The following is an 18,099-nucleotide window of genomic DNA, read 5'->3' as shown; positions in this document are numbered from 1 at the left end:
CCTTTAGAGTTCTCACTGGTTTTCCAGGGTTGGTGATGGTGGGGTGAGGCAGTACACAAGGAAAGGGGAGTGGGTGGCAGAAAAAAAGAAAGAAGGCAGGAGGAAGAAAAAAGTGAGGCTGGGTGGCAGGTGAAGGCCAGGTAAGGGCGCAAAAGGGTGCCCCTGAAGGCTGTTGGCAGGGACAGCAGCTGGGAGACACCTTGAGATGCAACCGACCTCCCAGCAAACAGCACACCCCTACCTTTCTGCCTGGCCTTTGGGGAGACCAGTTGGGGCACCAGCCCTTACCAGGGAGGGAAGGGCCCAAGACAGTGGGTGGTTAGGTGAGCCCTACCCTCCCAAAACTGGAGAGGTGGAGTGGTTCTCAAGCCTTGTCACATCGCTAAGACAGGTTTGCTTAAGGCTCTCATTGGGAACCCTGTCTAAGGGGGCCAGGGTGGGGGGAGTGGAAGCCGAGGCAGAGCGCTCTGCCGTGCTTTCCCAAAGAGAAGCGTGCTCGCTGGGTCCCCCGGACAGGACAGAACCCCAGGGCTGGGTCCGGACGGGGAAGGTGACGACAGCGCGGGCCTGAGCCCCAAGTCTGGGGCAGAACCTCTTCCTCGCAGGAAGAGGGACAGGCAGCGGATGTGGGGTTGAGCTTCCTGCCTCCCGGCCCCCCAGCCAGGGCGCCTTCGGGAAATTCTGCGCGCGGACTCGTCTTGGCCACCCCCCACCCCCGCGCACCATCGGCTGGGCTGGTCACCCCAGGTTTGGGCCCCGCGGCCTTGGGGATGCGCAGAGCCCCGCAGGTGGCGGCGCGTCACAAAGGCGGGGCCACTCGGCCTTTAGCCTCAACGGGGGCCCCGGGCGCGGACCCCGCGGTGGCGGAGTTAGAGTCGGGGCAGAGGCGGCGCGGGCGGGACAGGCCGGCGCTCGAGGTCCCTGCAGCCGGAGCAGCGGGGCGCAGCGAACGGTAACTGGCGGTGCGGGCTGGGGGTGGGTGGTCTGGACGCCCCGAGAACCCCGCGGGGAGGGGTGGGCTGCCCTCCTCCCCCGCCTCCCCCGGGAGGCTTCCGGGCCACCTCTCCTGTCCCAGCGATCGATCGGACACCCAGGTTTCCTTCCAGGATTGACAGCTGTGTGACGTAATGAACCAAGCCTGGGTTGGAGCGTTCTCAGGCTGGGTTCGAATCCCATCTCCCCACTTACCACGCCATCTCACAGGGACACTTCCCTACCCTTCTAACACCTCTGTTTCCCCACTTGTGAAATGAGTGTGTTCAGACCTTCATACAGGGGTGTTGCAGAAGCACCTTGGCACTAACTCTCTGATGGCAGCAAACATTTGTATAACATTTACTATGTGCCAGGCACTGTTCTGGTGCTTTCCATATATCAGCCCATTTAACTCCCCCAGTACAAGGAGGAAGGTACTATTATTACCCCTATTTACAGATGTGGAGACTAAGACACAAAGAAATTGACTAATTTGCCTTAAGGTCACATACAGCAGTTGACAGAACCAGGATCTAACCTACTACACTCACTGCCTCTGGCACAGGGGAGAGGGGTGTGGGGGGAGGGGGGTCCAGGTAATGGCATATGACTTTTGGACCACTTGCGACACCTTTCCCAGCCCACCAAAGATATTCTCCCAACCCTACCCTATGACTTAAAGTGTCTGATAATTCTGACCCATGACCTTGCTGGGGCAAAGGGCTTCGTTTGATCAGCTTTCAGACTGCTTTAGTTTTTCTTAGGTACCTTGCTCCTTGCTAAGTGCTGTGGAGTCCCCTAGCCTCGGGTAGTTTGTATGTGATTGAAGACACAACCTTATTTCCTCATCAGTTAAATGTTTAAGTACCTCCTCAAAAGAAAAATGAGGCTGCCCCTAGTCTCAAGGAGTGTGTGGGTTTTGTGAGAGAGACAGGCTTAGACACAGACTATACTAAGGGGTGGACACTGAGAAAGGGGAAAGAGAAGGGGGCAGGCTGAGCCCACTGGAGCCCTGTGTCCTGGGTGGGGACAGGCAGGCTGCTGCCAATTCCCATGTGGAAGTCTGTCTGGATGGGAGATGGGAGGGCCAGCTGGAGGCACGAGCCAAACTGTTCAGTAGATGATGACAGGGTAGTGAGGACAAAGGCATGGGAGAAGACCCCAAAAGTAAGTCCCCTACAGGAGCTTGCCTGCAGGAGCTCCCTTGAGGATGCTCACTGCCACTGTGGTGCTGGGGGTGAGCTGGAAGAGGCCTGGGGGTCCATCATGGGGGAAGTGGATAGGAGAAGGGCGGGGATCCCTACAAAGGGGCTTACTCAGATGACAGATCCAGTGGGTGAGACGTACACAGGGCAACATGAATGACGTTTACAAATACTGAATGCACGTTTGGCAAGCCACACACAAAAAGAAGCACATCAAACACATGGAATAGTTGACTATGGTGTGGAACAATGGAGTGGGACAGAGTTAAAAGGAAATAAATAACTAGAATCAAAGAGAGGTCTTATCCAGACAAGTGTCTTTCCTGAACTGGAAAAAAAAAAGAAAAAAGAAAGATTAATTTGTCCCCATGCACCCAAGGCCTGAAAAGTGGAGGTAGGGAAAAAATACAAGAGAAACAAGAGAAAGCTCAGGTCTAACCTGGGCCCTGTTACTAATTTGCTGTGTGAACATAGGCAAGCCCCGTCACTTCTCTGGGCCCAGTTTCCACCTGTTTAAAAAAAAAATCAATTCTCAGATCTCTTCCAGCTCTAAGTTTTTATGAGCCATGGTAAATAATCTTGGGCCACTTGGTAGAGAAACCAATACAAGCTTTATGGAGTGCTAGGGCTTGAACCTTAGAGAATGGGGCTTGGGGAGAGGTAAAGAAAGGGAGGAGAGCTCTCAGACAGGGGAAACATTGAAAGCAAAGCCATGAAGATTACAGTGGATGGTTGTGAAAAGTCTGACCCAGGGCTCAATGTGTCAGGTGGGGCCTGAGCCCAGCTCTCCCCTGGGACTTCCTACCCTGGCTGGCGTACCACCTACAATCCAACTGCCAAGTCAGAGACCTTCCAGTCCTCCTAGTTCTATATTCACCAGTTACCAAAGAACTCGCAAGCCCACCCCCACTCCCACTATAATGCTGCTTTAGTCCAAGGCTTTGAGCCTGGACTCTGCTCTGAAACATCCTTCCTCCACTCCCCCTGAGTATCCTTTCTACACCTCAAGACTGACCACATCACTTCTGGATGAGTGATCCTTCCATCTTCCCTGGCCTCAGCTGAGGTTCTCCATCCTTCTTCTGCTGCTATACCTTTCCAATATAAACACAGCCAACAGCAATGGCGCCCAACACAATGATTCTCATCCAGAGACGATGTCAGATTCTAAAGTCTTGAGAAGAGGAGACAGTGGGTATCCATCAAGGACACAGCCTTTATCGTATCATTCAGGGCATTTAGAATGATGCCCTTGAACCAGTACCTCCCACTGTTTCAGCTCCAATTCCATCACTCCCTGCCCGTCACAAGTTAAGTTGCAAACAGTGTGAACACATCAGATACGCTCACAGTTCTGTGGCTTTGCACGTCTTAGTCCCTCTGCCTGGAGTATACCAGTTCCTCCACCACCAACCTGGTCTGCCTTGCAAATCCTACTCACCCTACCAAACCCAGCTCAGATGCCACCTCCTCTGAGCAGCCTTCTTTACTTCCTCCTTACCTAGACAAAACTAATCACCCCTTGTTTTCGCTACCCTGCGCCATGAATATGCCTGAAGCTTTTCACTTCTCCCACAGGGTTGTAATTGAGTCCTGGTCTGTGTACCTGATGGACCCCCAATAGGCTGTGAATTCTTGCAGGTGTTCACTGCTTGGTGGATTAATTATTGCACCCCCTGCACCAGCACAGTACCTACACATGGCGCCAATGGTGCAAGTTTGTTCCATTGGGTTTATTTAATAGGTGTTTGGCAGGTAATGGCTCTTCCTTTTCACTCTCCGCAGAAAACAAGTGATTGCTTTTCTCTCCTCATTTTTGGAAGCCCTGCCTACCACTCAGCTGTAGTGGACATCCTGGTTCCTTGATGGACGAAGAAAGCCAACTGATCCAGCCTCAAGACCAGAGCTGCTGGGCCGCTCTGCCCGATGTGTGCCTGCGTCGTGTTTTCTGGTGGCTGGGAGACAGGGACAGGTCCAGAGCAGCCCTTGTCTGCAGAAAGTGGAACCAGATGATGTATTCAGCTGATCTCTGGCGATACAGAACCATCACGTTCAGTGGGAGACCTTCCAGGGTACACGCGTCTGAATTCGAGTCGGCTCTTTGGTATGTGAAGAAATTTGGTCATTATCTGGAGCACCTGGAGATCAAATTCCTGAATCCTTACAACGCTGTCCTAACCAAGAAGTTCCAGGTCACCATGCGAGGGCTTCTCTCATATCTGGGCAAGAGTAACAACCGCCTGAAGTCTCTCTCCATCCAGCACCTGGAACTGGACCGCCTGGTCTGGAGGAACAGCATCAGGAGCTCGTTCATCAAAAGCCTGAGCTTCTTCTTGAAGAAGATGGGCAAACACCTGGATTATCTCAACCTGAAGGGGGCCAGGCTCACCGTGGAGCAAGGCTGCCACGTGCTCAACTCCCTGAGCTACTTAAGGAGCAAGAGCATGGTGTCGGAGCTCAACATCGAGGACTACTTCAGTCACCACCTCGCCGTCTACAGCAGCCTCCAGTTCCACAAGACCATGGCCACGTTCCGCAGCCTCGTGTCCCTGACCCTCAACTACAACTGCATCTCCGATGAGCTGCTGGAGAACTTGTGTGAGAACAATGCCGGTACCCTCTGGACCATGAACGTGAAGTGCCACGTCCATGACCCCCACAGCCAGGTCATCTGGGGCATGTCCTGGGCCAAGCTGGCCAGGCACGCCACCAGCCTCAAGGTGAACTTCTTCTTTGAGCGAGTCATGAAGCACGAGCGCTTGGCCCGGATCCTCCTGCAGGAGATCCCGGTCAGGAGCATCAGCCTGAGGAGCTGCTACTTCAGCGACCCGGACTGGTCCATGAGGCCCACTCTGACGGACCTCCTGCCCACCTTCCGGCACACCCTGCAGGTAGGTATGCCCTGAGGGCCGGGGGGCTTGTGAGGAGTGACGGCTGTCTGCTCTTGGCTGGGCTCACACACACTCACTCAATCTCAAGTTGAAGTCCTGGAACATGTCACCAGACTAAGCCTCCCCTGGTCCCCCAAGACTACAGCAGAGGACAAAAGCTACTGCTCACTTCCTGTACGTGGAACCAATTCCTAATTGGCTGACAGCCAAGGAAGGCCCTCTATCCCCCAGCTCAGTGCGGCGAGGCTGAGCAACGAGGCGCCCCTACAGGTGAGCAGCAGGCCAGCAGCCCCTCCCACCCTTCCACCTGGTCACAGCAGCGCACAGGAAAGTGTGACTCTGAACCAGACAAAAAGCCAAATCCGACCCAAAGCACTGAAGAGCTCAGAGGGGCGGGCTGTTCTCTAACCTGGCGGCTCACCATCTATAAAATCACGATCATTCTGTCCCTCCTAAGGACCTCACAGAAGGCTTATGATTAATGTTCACAGGCATAAATACCCCTACTTACAGAGAGGGATTACAGAATGCTAAGGGCTCATTAGCACTCAGACAGCCCTGAAGTGCACAGGCAGACGCCACTGCTACCCTTCCTCAGAAGAAATGGAGGTCTGGGCACCCCCCCACTCCCAGTCACCCGGCTGGTCTACCGCCAGGCTGGGACCAGCACCTTGGTCTCCAGACTCCAGATACATTGCCCCCAAACTCCAAGTTTTGCAAATGTGGTTAAGATCCTTTCATTCCCAAATCCCTTCCTCTGACGACAGCATGTCCAGTGTTCCTTTTCCACATGGCTATCTGGCCAAAGGTGGGTCATGAGGTGTTATGGAACAATCCAGCCAGTCCCAGCATCTCTGCCCACATCTGTCTTCCCCTCTGGCACTTTTCCAGAAGCTAACTTTTGAGTTCAACAACAACCATGAGTCTCTGGACGAGGAGCTGCACCTCCTCATCTTATCCTGCAGGAAGTTGTTTTATTTCAAAATCTGGGCTTTCCTCGATGTTAAGTTTGTGGAACGGATCCTGAAGAGTCAGGAAGAAGGGCAGTGTGCTCTGCGCACACTCAAGGTAAGAGCCACCCCCAGGGGGGTTCCACGGGGTTGGGGCAGGGGCATCCGGCCCCAGGGTGGGAGGCGTCCAGCCACAGTGCTCCTGCTCTGGGACAAAGGTCGGGGATGAGGCAGGGCGTCAGAGGAGTGGGGGGACGGACATCTCATGAGTCTGTCTGTTGGAAATGAACAATTTCATGGAAAGGAATCTGGAGATTTCATCCTTACTAGTTGGGTTTAGGTTTTTCCTGATTCTGCCAACAACTGTACGTGTCCGTCACCGGACTGTCTTTGGGGCCTGGATGATGTAGTCACTGTGTGTGTGTGTGCGTGCACGTGCATGCGGGGGTGTTTCTCTCTCTGCACAGGTGAGAATTTACACAAACAGATGTGAGACGAATGAAGAGGACAGGACACTGCGGGAAATTTACAGGAAGTACAGAAAGCTGATCGATTCAGAGCTTAACTATTTTGTCATCGCCTACCCCATGATGTAAGGAGCGCTCTCCACAGGAAGAAAGCTAGGAGCACTTTGAACTTGACAATCTGGTCCACGTAGAACGACACTTGGGGCATCCCCTAGCCCCACCCCCTTTTCTCGTCTCTCTCCTTGTTGCCAGTTTCACACCACCATGACACCCCAGCAACGTCTGGGACTGCTGGTCACGTGAAGACCCCAGGTGACTTTAAAGTGCTACCTTTACCAACCATCCGTGGTGATTTCTCTTTTTCTCATTTGCTCTTGCTTTTTGACCCTCGCTCAGCCACGGAGCTGAAAGCCCAAAGCTGCTCGGAGCAGGGTCTTTCTAGAGGACCCTGACTCCTGCTAACCTCGCTCCTGAAAAGGAGTTAACTAACTAGCCGGGGAGCAAGCAGAGCCGCGTTTTCCACTGACTGACACTGTCAGTTCAGAAATGCTCCCTATCCTGGCTGACCTTTGTGTCAGAGCCTCGTGACACAGACCTTGGCCAGGCCTGACCTCAGATGAATGAACCTGCCAGCAAGCCCTCATGTGAAGCAGGGAAATCCTGCTCGGAGCCGGACTCCCTCCCAGGGAAGGAGATCAGCCCCGAATTCATCTGTGCTGTGGACTCAGCAATCCCACACCTGCTTTTCAGGCGTCTCTTCTATTTATTCCCCATACAGGCAGCATGGTGCCCAGCCCGGGGTGAACGCCCAGTCCTCACGTGGGGCTGAACAAATGGCCGGTGCATTCATATTCACCAAGAATTTGTAACGTCATGGGGAGATGTTCCTAATGCCATGCGAAGTGAAAAAAGCAGGACACAAAACTGTATTTAGTGTGACGTCAATCGTGTAAAACACATATAAAGTGTTTTTTTTTTTAAGCATAGAAGAGATACACCAAAAATGTTAAGTTATCTCTGAGTGGTGGGATTATGGGTGATTTTTATTTTCCTTCTTATGCTTTCTCCTATTTTTCAAATTTTCTACAATGACCATGTCATTTTTATAGTCATGGGGAAATCTAGTGTGTTTTAAATAAGGAGTAATGGTAAGGCCCACGCCAGAGAGATGTATTGCTTCTGGTCTTTCGAGTTTTGTGCACATAGCTGTATATAGGGTTTTTTTTTTCTTCAATAGGTATGAATTAATAAAGTCTCAGAATACTTTTGACAAGCATCTCATTTCAGACTTTTGTCTCATCTTTGGTATGTGGTGTCCATATTTATGCTTAGCTTTTCAGGTCTTTGTTAAAGTTCATGTGTATCTGGTGCTTTTCCGTGTCCACAGCTTTTCCACAGTCACGGTCTCACCTGAATGTCCCTACAGTGCGTGCCTATGGTTCCTGTTTCCTGAACATTCAGAGAAGACCGACACTGGCGAGGGGAGTGGGGTCCCCATCTGAGGGGAGCTCCCAGGTCTCATGGGAGAAGACCTTGAAGAGACTTAATATGCTGAACCAGGAGGAGTTCTTGGGAACCATCCAGTGCCCGTGGGCCAGAGAGGAGGCAGCTTGCTCGAGGGGAGAGGGAAGCTTCAGCTGGAATTCAGACCACCTGGGAGACTGACTGACTGACTGGTATAATACTTTGCTCATAGTGTGAACCAGTTCTGGTTAGTTTCCGCTCATCCCCAAACACAGAATCTACGTGTAGAGGACTCTTTTGTGGAAAACATGTTAACATAAGTAACATTTTTATGAGCCTGTTTTCCATAAAAGAGTGGTTTCGTTTTACAGTCTTGCCAATCCCTTGCCTGTCCGGCTTAATAGCAGACGGCTGGGTTCTCACCCCTGCTTCTGCAGCCTGTGGTAACGTCACACCTGGTGGGGCCTCCGGAAAACTCCAGAAAGAATGAGAGTCAGAAAGGCACATCCTCTCTTGCTGTTAGTGGATCTCCTGAATAAAGGTCTCAAGGACCCTTGAAGATTCCGCGGACCACGCAGAGAACTACGGCACAGACTCCCCTGCTCCCGGAGGAATCAAAACAGGATCAAGACTGCGAGCGTCCTGGGGGGAAATGCAGAACACACTAGGTTTCCGAACCCACGGATTTTTAACAGGTGTTCACTTTTTAAATTACTGCAGTCAGAGGCACAGCGGCAGGTGGAGACACAGCCCTGTGGCCTCGCTGTGTGACAGCTTGTCCACGCCCGCCCACCTCCCGCAGCCCGGGGCAAGATGCCTCCCACCCGCCTCACCCGGGGGAGGGTCCGCGAAGAGCACCCAGGTTTTTGCAGAAACACCCAGGAGAGCCTGGCATGTCCTGTCTGGTACTTATGACCAGGAAACGCATTCTGACTCCCCAGGGCCGCCTTGAGCTGTAGGCCACCAAATGACTGGGGCCAATTCCTCTGAATTTCCCAGCGCAGGAGGAAAGTAGGGCTGTGATCAAACCAAAGTGTAAACTGTTACCCCAGGCAAATTGACAATAAAAAGGCAGTTTTTTGTTTTTGAAAAGTCATTTCCAAAAGACACTTCTTTTCTATGATTCTTTAAAAAAAAAAAGCAAATGGCCACTTACTCAAAGTGCAATTTTCTACCTCGACTTCATCCTACGTGGGCAGCTTCTTTACACCTAGAAGGCCTCGATGTAGCAAGTTTTCTTTTGAAAATTCGGGGGCAACGTCGCAAGCATCGTTTTCATTTTATGTACACAGGCCTTCTCTAAGCGGACAGTAAATCTAACCAGGGGGTGCTGGGCACTTCTCACTGGCCAAACGTGGTCTGTTATGCTACCATTTCTATCTTCTGAGATCAAGACCCAGCAGAAACGATGAGCAAGCACCGGCAGGCCCGCTGCTTCCACCTCCTGTCGACCGGGCTCCGCTCACCTGTTAAGGCCTTTGTCCCGTGTTGCTGTTGTCCGGTTCAGGTGAGGCACCTGTCACCGACTGGGGTTCTGCTCACCTGCCGGGCCCATTAAGGAGTCCAGATGAGGTGAGGTCTCATCCAGTCCGAACAGAGTGATCAACCCAGGTCCTGGAAATTGTAACAACCTCCATGGGGTTCGAGTGGCCACCACCGTCACCCTGCCGGGCCCCACGCCCAGAGGCGCCACGTCCTTGCTGAGCCCCTAGAGATGCGGCTTTGGTGGGACTGGCTCGGAGGTGGGGGCGGGGGAGAGGCCCTAGTTTCACTGTTTGAGATCCTGTCAGTGAGAACGCATTAGAAATTGTAAAGCGCTCTTGCTGGACAGGAGAGCTCTCTGTAAGGGCTGGAGCCTGTGAGGACTGCCACCTCTGCCCCAGACCGCTGGGTGCCCACCCCTGCTGCTTCCCAAGCCTCAGTCTTCCCATCTTGTACAATGAGGACAGTGGATAAGGTGAGTGGTTTTCCATCTGTGCTTCCCTAGGACCCGCTGTACATTACATCCCATGAATTATTTCTTTTATAGCAGGAAATCTGTGCCTCTTAATCCCTTTCACCTGTTTTGTCCGTTCTTCCACTCTCCTCCCCTCTGGCAGTCACCCGTTTGTTCTCTATATCTATGACACTGTTTCTGTTTTGTTTTTTAGATTCCACGTGTAAGTATTTGTCTCCCTCTGTCTGACTTATTTCACTTAGCATAATACCCTCTAGGTCCATCTATGTTGTCACAAGCGGCAAGATTTCACTCTTTTTTTTATGGCTGAATAGGATTCCATTGTGTGTGTGTGTGTGTGTGTGCGTGCGAGCGCGGGCGCTGCATCTTCTCAAACCAATCATCTGTTGATGGGCACTTGGTTTGTGTCAGTGTCTGGGTTATTGTAAATAATGCTGCAATGAATATAGGGGTGTATATATCTTTTTGAATTACTGTTTTTGTTTTCTTCCGGTAAACACCCAGAAGTGGAATTGCTGGATCATATGGTGGTTCCATTTTTAGGGTTTTTTTGAGGAACCTCTATAGTGGCTACACCATTTTACATTCCCACGAATGGTGCGTGGAAGTTCCCGTTCCTCTCCATCCTTGCCAACACTGGTTGTTTCTTGTCTTTATGATCATAGCCATTGTAACAGGCGTGAGGTGGTATCTCGTTGTGGTTTTGATTTGCATTGTCCTGATGATTAGAGATGTCGAGCATCTTTTCATGTGCCTGTTGGCCATCTGTGTGTCTTCTTTGGGCAAATGTTTATTCAGATCCTCTGTCCATTTTTAAACTGGGTTGTTTACTTTTTTGATACTGAGTTGGATGAGTTCTGTGTATATTTCAGATACCAACCCCTATTGGCTATGTTGTTTGCAAATATCTTCTCGTCTGACCTGTGTATCTCTAGATTTCTCCTCCTATGAGTAAAAGAAGCCCCTTGTTTGTGAGTGTGAGGTTGATCCAGTACTGCCCACAGGGGACCATCATAAGGAAGCTTGATTTTTGCCTCCCAGTCTTCATTCAGACTTGTTCCGTGGGGGTGGTTCATTATCACCCTTTTGAACTGAATACAGAGACGGGGTTTTTTGGACACTCTCCTTTGGCAAAAAAATTCCTAGGTCACTTCAAGTTCTAAAAGTCTCATTTCAGTAATTGCAATTTTAAAAACTATACAGAATGGTCAAATTAATGGAGATGGAGGATAGATTAGTGCTTGCCAGGGGCGGTGGGCCGGGGCTAATGGGGAGTTATTGTTTGGTGGGCATGGGGTTTCCACTGGGGATGATGAAAATCTTCTAGAGATGGATTTATAACAATGTTAGTGTATTTGGTGCCACGGAATTATACATTTAAAAATGGTTAAAATGGTAAATTTTATGTTATGTTTTACCACAATTAAAAATGCAAAAAAGTACAAGCCAAAAAATAATTAAAAGTTTGAGAAAAACATCTCCCTTGTACCTTCCCCATCTGTGTTTTTGTTTTGTTTTGTTTCTTGACTCTGCATATGCTTTTTGTTTATTTATTAATTTAATTGAAGAATAGTTGATTTACAATGTGTTAATTTCTGGTGTACAGCATAGTGATTCAGTTTTATATATATATATATATATATATATTCCTTTTCATATTCTTTTTCATTATAGGCTATATCACAAGGTAGTCAATATAGTTCCTTGTGCTATACAGTAGGCCCTTGGTGTTTATCTATTTTATATATAGTAGTTGGTATCTGCAAATCCAGAACTCCCTTTTATCCCTCCACCCCCCCTCCATCTCCCCTGGTCACCATAAGTTTGTTTCCTATGTCTGTGAGTCTCTTTCTGTTTTGTGAATAAGTTCATTTGTGTCATTTTTTTAGATTCCATGTATAAGTGATATCAGGTGGTATTTTTTTTTCTCTTTCTGGCTTCCTTCACTGTAAGTAATGATACATACAGTGTACTGTATGATAATCTCCAGGTCCATCCATGTTGCTGTAAATGGTGTTACTTGGTTTTTTATGGCTGAGTAGTATTCCATTGTATAAATATACCACAACTTCCTTATCCAGTCATCTGTTGATGGACATTTAGGCTGCTTCCATGTCTTGGCTATTGTATATAGTGCTGCTATGAACATTGGGGTGTATGTGTCTTTTCAAATTAGAGGTCCCTCCAGATATATGCCCAGGAGTGGGATTGTTGGATCATAGGGTAAGTCTATTTTTAGTTTTTTAAGGGATCTCAATACCTGATCTATTTTGGATAGGCCGTATGCAACAGGAAAAAGAGTGAGTGAGTGTGTGTGTATGTGTGTGTGTGTGTGAGATAAACTCCTATTTCCCCTCCCCTACTGCTCATACACCCTGAGACTCTCTTTCTCACTCACTAGGCTGATTTTCCTTCCTCCAGAGCTGACGCTGGGGAGAAGGGGAGGAAAGGGGCAAGAAAGGTCTTATTCTGACTGGTGCCATGAGCCCTAGTACCACAGCATCTCGTCGGGTCTGGTATGTGTATAAAGCTGACTCCTCACCTAGTGGGGCCCCTTTGTAAGTTCTTCCCAAATCTGCTAGCCCACACCATTATTGGGGTCTCTCACCACAGGTGAGTCCCTTGGTCTGACCTCCCCTACACTCACAGGCAGCCTAGGCTTCAGCTTCCTGCTGCTAAGGCCTCAGCTGCCCTCCAGGTGGCGCCCTTGGCCAGGTTTTATCACGCTCTATGCCACTCGCTCTGCCACAGCTCATGTCTGGTACACAGCAGTCACACGTCTTTTCCTCCCAACAGATTTTAGGGGAACCAGTTTCCAGTGCAGCAAACTGCCTTCACTTTACTGTCAAGACCAGTGGTAGCCAGCAAGTCTGTCATGCAATCTATTTTTAAAATCAGATTCATTAAGATAAAATTTACATGAAGTAAAATTCACCAATGTTACTATCTACCACCACTAACCAGCACCACAATCAGGATAAAGAACAAGTCTGTCGACTAAAATCGTTCGTTGTGTCCTTTGCCTCACCTCTTACCTCTGGCCCTTAGCAACCACCAATCTGATTTCTATCCTGATCCGTTTTCCTTCTCCAAAGGAATCGTGTTTTAAGGATTTACATATTATAAATGGAATCACACAACATACACTCATTCATATCTGATTTCTCTCACTTAGCATAGTCTTTGCGAACCATTCATATCTTTGCTTGTATTACTAATTTTTCTCTTTATCACTGAGTAGTGTTCATTTTATCTATACACTACAGTTTACTTATTCACCCAATTATAGAATTAGGTTGTTTCCAAATTTTTATCATTATAAATATAGCGGATATAAACGTGTATACACATCTCTGTGTGGATATGTGCTTTTATTCCTCTTAAATAAGTATCGAAGTGTGGAATTTCTGGGTCATATGGTAAGTGTATGGTTAACTTGATTTAAAAAAAAAAAAACTACCAAATTATTTTCCAGAGTGACTATCATTTTGCATTCCCACCAGCAATGAATGAAAGTTCCAGTTGCTCTATATTCCTGGCAACACATAGTATTGTTGGCTTTTTTTTTTTTAATGTAGCCACCCTAGTGTATGTGTATAGTGGTATCTTATGTGGGTTTTTCCCCCCACATGTCTGTACTTTTAATGTTGTGCACATGAAATTATAGTAAAAAACAAATATAAAGAAGATGCATCCCCTCTATTTTCATAAACAGCACACTGAATCCCAGTAAACTGAGTTTATATTCCACTGTCAAGTGCAGCTCTCCCATCAGTTCACTGTGTGATGTGTCCTTAAAAATATCTTCCAATCCAACAGTCTCATCATTACCCCTCAAAATACCCAGTGAAAGGTCTGAGCTTGGATGAAATGGAAGACGCAGAGCCTGCCGCATTGCTTTGAATTCCATTTGTAATTTTAATGACGTAAATAGACCCTGTTTGTTTCTCAGTGTGGGAAAAATTCACTTTTTTCTTGGTTGAGCAGGAAATTTTTGTCTGATAATGCAAGAGGATGTCTGACAGGGCAAAAGTTCATTTTTCCCAGAAGAAAAATCTTCCTGAAGAAGATCATGACTTTCAGAAGGTCCAGTTGCTGAAAGTTCAGGGACTGGAATACTGTCCTTTAGCTGAGCTCCAAACCCTCTGGCTTTCACCTTCCACTCGCTCTGCACAGCCTCTCAATGCTGTAACTGCCAGCTGGCCCGGTCCCTCACTTCCGTTTCGTGTGGTTTTAATTTGCATTTCCGTAAGGTCTAAAGATATTGAACATCATTTTATTTGCCCGTTATCCATTCACCAATCTTCTTTGGTGAAGTGTCTGTTCAAATCTTTTGCCCATTAAAAAAAGTAAACTGTTCCTATTGAGTTTTAAAACTTCCTGGTACATTCTATATTGGAGCTCTTTACCAGATAAATGTGTTTGCAAATACGTTCTACCAGTCTGTGCCTGGTCTTTTCATTTTTCTTAATGACATCTTTTAAAGATCAGAAGTTTTTATTTCTGATGAAATTCTGTTCCTTATTTTGCCTTTGTTTCCTATCTAAGAAATCCTTGCCTAACCCAGAATCACAAAGATTTTGTCCTTTTATTTTCTAGAAGTGTTATAGTTTTAGCTCTTATAGATAGGTCCATGATGAATTTTGAATTAATTTGGGGGGTTGGTGTGAGGTACAGGTCAAGGTTCATTTTATTTTTTGCATATAGGTATCCAGTGATTCCAATGCCATTTGTAGAAAAGACGATCCTTTTCACTTTCCAACCTTTGCTGAAAATCAATTTGTTACCAACTCAGGTCCCTGGACTCTTTAATCAACAGAAATTGAAAAGCAGCTGAATGAGGAATTCAGGCAAGGCTTTCCTGGGACACGTGCTGCAAGCAGGAGGGAGTGGAAACAAGTACCAGGTTTCCTTGCTTGAGGAGGGGCAAGCTGGCTCCTTCAGTTGGGTAACAATGTGGGGCGGGCTCAGCTTAGGCTGCCTGCCCACCCCCTTGGCGGTGCCGTGTGCAGGGATCACGGGCAGTCCCCTGTTTTTGCTCCCAGCTCCTCAGCAGTGGTACTTGGCGTATGGCCTTTCTGTATCTTGATGTTCATAATTGCGCTAACTGCACAGGTACAGCTTTTTTAGTCCCTAATAGTTTCTTCGTATTCTGCTGCTTGAGGAGAGGTTTGTGCACGTGCAAGTGCAAGCACTTCAGTAGAGGGTCCCAGGTCCTGGCCTATCTCTAACTGACTGTATGTGTATGAGCCTTCTGACTGGTAGGGGGGAGACAAGCCCACCTCTTCCCCACAGCTGGGCATGGGGGTTGGGGATGGGAATTACTGTGTAAGTCTCTCCAAAGAAAGCCTACGTCTAATTTTTTTAACACCTTTTGGCCTCTCCAATCTGTTCTGTGAGCTCAAAGCAGGTGATCAGCTGAGGGTCACAAAACTGGTTCTCAACCACCTCCTTTGCAAGTCCTGCTCTGGGAGTCCTACGGCACTCTGGAATGTGGGAATCATTGGCACCTGTTGTCCTGAGATCCTTGTCAATACTCAGACCAGGCGGGTCCCCTTCTCACATCCTGTGACGCTTGCTTAAACCACTGCAGGCAGGTTTCCATCATAGTTCCTAACTCACACAAGCCCAGAGATGGAAAAAAAAATCCTGGGATGCATCAAAACTTTTGACCAATAAATTAGGGTGATTGAGTGGACTTGGGGAGGGGAGTGGCAGACAGATTCTTTTGGATTGAGGGGTAGATGCGATGCAGATGGGGCTGGAAAGCACTGGGAGGGTGTCTTACAGGCGGAGAAAAACCGATGGGATCGAGGGGTACTGGGGATAGTGGGAGCGAATAGAGCAGGAGGAGGGTTCAGAGGGGCTGGAGGTCATGGAAGGAATGGGGAAAATAAGAGGGAAGCGAGAGCTGTGGAGGCTGGGGGACCAGGAGAATGGAGGGGACTTAGCTGAGCTGGGACAGGGAAGACCTGGGGAAAGGGATGGGGCAAAATAGCAACTAGAGGAAGTTGGAGAAGACTGGGTGGGGTTGGGAGTGGCCAGCAGCTGTTTCTTGTACACAGAGGAAAATATTTAAAAATTTAACATTGTGATAAAACACACACAGCTCTTACCATTTTAAGCATTTAAGCATTTAACTACAGGTGGCATTAAGTGCATTCACAATGTTATGCAACCATCCCTACCATCTGTCTCCAGAACTGTCTCATTTTCCCAAACAGAAACCCCTTAAACAAAAACTCCCCCTTTACCCAACCCCTGGGAGTGTCTATTCTGCTGTCTGCCTTGTACAGAGAACACATGAAGCCATGATTTCCTTGTCCCTAGCCTTGTCCCAAGTGGAGGTACAGGGGACTGGGGGAAATGGAGTTGGAGGAGAGTCTCGGAAGCCCTGTGGAGGACCAGAGGGACTGCGAGGAGGGCTGGGGCTAGGAGGCCTGGGGGTTCTGGGAAGGGCTGGAGGAGCTGGGAGTTTTGAGGAACTGAGTGATGACAGGATGGATGGGAAGGGGCGTAGCCAGGGCTAGGCATCTTGATAAATCACAACCCTTCCAAAAACAGAGCCCTCTGGTCCCGGCTCCCTGACCACCTGCTGCAGCAGGCTCCATGCTCTGGCTGGGTCTGTGTGGTGACAGCTGCTGGGACCCTCCCCTGGCTGCCAGGTTGGGCCCTGCCCCCACCCTATAGTCCGTATGCTCCCATCCTGCTTGGGGTAGGAAATGGAAGTGGGCCTGGGGGACCTCGCCTTTCCTCCTCACTGGGTCCAGGGGTAGTTGGAGGTGGCATTAAACCTTGTTTGTGTTTTACTCATTTCTGGCAAACCAAGGGCCTCAGTGTAACGGCCCTTTTGAGGGGTGCAAAGTAATCTGCTCATTGTCCCAGGGGAGGAACTAGAAAACGAGTCTCCAACCAGTCTAGACCAAAGGGGAGGGTCAGCAGGGAGTGTGGGAAATGGGAGGAAGTTGGTGGGACTGGGGGCTGAAGGTATTAAAAGACTGAGTGTCTGGGAGGGTTAGGAAGGGACTAGGGGAGCTGGATGAAATAGAACTGGGGATGATTTGGGAATCTGAGTTGCCAGAGAGAGACTGGAACCGAAAAGGAGCTGAGATTCCAGACAGGGTGGAATAAGAGAAATGTTGTGGAGGTGAGTGGGGGACATGGAAGGGAAGAGGTAAATCGGGAGAACCTGGAAGAGGCCAGGAGAGCTGGGGATGGGGGCTAGTCATTGGAAGGATGTTAGGGCCTGGAGTAGGCCTGGAGGATCTGGCAGTGACATTCAGGTGCCGGGAGGGGCCAGAAGGCTCTGGGAAGAAAAGGGAGGTGATGCGAAGAGGTGGGGTGAGGCATGGTGGGAGGGGCATGGCGACAGAGGGCTTGGGAGAAAGTGGGAACTGCAGGGCGACAGGGGCGGGGCTGAGAGAGGCACTCCTTCATCCAGAGGTTAAAATTCCCCACTGTGATTAATAGATTTCTCAGCTTCTCCTTGTGGTTCTACAGGTTTCTGCGTTCCCTACTTCAGTGCTGTTAAGTGCACGCCTAACTCCAGTCCCCACCACAGCTCTGACCCCGTTAAAATCCACCTTCTACGTGGCAGTAAAGCAACTCATGTCCTCTCCTTGCTTGAAACCTTGCAGAGCTCCCTTACCTGCACCATTGCCCTCAAGGCAACCCTAGCCTGGCCCAGCCTACAGGCCCCGCCCCTGCACATAGCCCCGCCCCCACGCACAGCCCCGCCCCAACTCGTCCCACCACCCCAACTCCTGGCCTGGTTCCCTCTCTGTCCTCAAGCCTCTGCCCACCTCTGTGCTACTCTCCAGCCTCAATATCCTGTCTTCTTTAACGCTCCAGATTGAGTCCACGCTTGGGCTTTTTTGCTCCTGCTGCTTCTGCCTGGAATGTTTCCTCCACGGGTCTTAGCTACCTTCTTACTTTTCAGGTCTCGACACAAATTTCACCTTCTTTGAACAGGCTTTCTCAGACCAACCCCCTGGCTAAAGCAGCCCCCAGCTCACTACAGTCTCTGTGAACCATCATGGCCTGAGTTCATCTTCATCAACCAGCACCTGCCGTCTCGTGACTGTGCCATTTGTGTGCATATTGACTGCCGCCCCTAAAGCATAAGCCTCCCCAGTTCAGGCTGTTCACTGCTGTAACCCCCGAACCTGGAGCCGTGCCTAGCCAATGGTG

The 18,099-nt window shown here is 49.3% G+C and overlaps 2 protein-coding genes and 1 pseudogene across 3 annotated transcripts in view; 1 reads left to right on the top strand and 2 right to left on the bottom strand.

Moving 5' to 3' along the window:
- Positions 1-18,099, bottom strand: part of LOC116157877 (uncharacterized) — a 696,771-nt gene that overhangs the window by 656,633 nt on the left and 22,039 nt on the right. The gene's annotated exons all lie outside the window — the stretch shown is intronic.
- Positions 35-7,769, top strand: LOC116157861 (F-box only protein 39-like). Of its 2 annotated transcripts, XM_064495091.1 has the most exons (4): positions 35-952; positions 3,966-5,071; positions 5,963-6,139; positions 6,489-7,769. In XM_064495091.1, the coding sequence occupies exons 2-4, from the start codon at positions 4,046-4,048 to the stop codon at positions 6,615-6,617; spliced, it is 1,332 nt and encodes a 443-aa protein (XP_064351161.1). In that variant the 5' UTR covers positions 35-952; positions 3,966-4,045; the 3' UTR covers positions 6,618-7,769. The 2 variants fall into 2 exon arrangements, with proteins under 2 accessions (XP_064351161.1, XP_064351160.1); XM_064495090.1 differs by lacking the exon at positions 35-952 and having other exon boundaries at positions 964-5,071.
- LOC135323162 (proteasome maturation protein-like) lies at positions 13,376-17,566 on the bottom strand (annotated as a pseudogene).

Source organism: Camelus dromedarius, chromosome 16 (assembly GCF_036321535.1).
Source record: "Camelus dromedarius isolate mCamDro1 chromosome 16, mCamDro1.pat, whole genome shotgun sequence".
Lineage (NCBI taxonomy): Eukaryota > Metazoa > Chordata > Mammalia > Artiodactyla > Camelidae > Camelus > Camelus dromedarius.
Note: the sequence above shows the minus strand (reverse complement) of the source record. Positions and strands in the feature narration are given on the sequence as shown.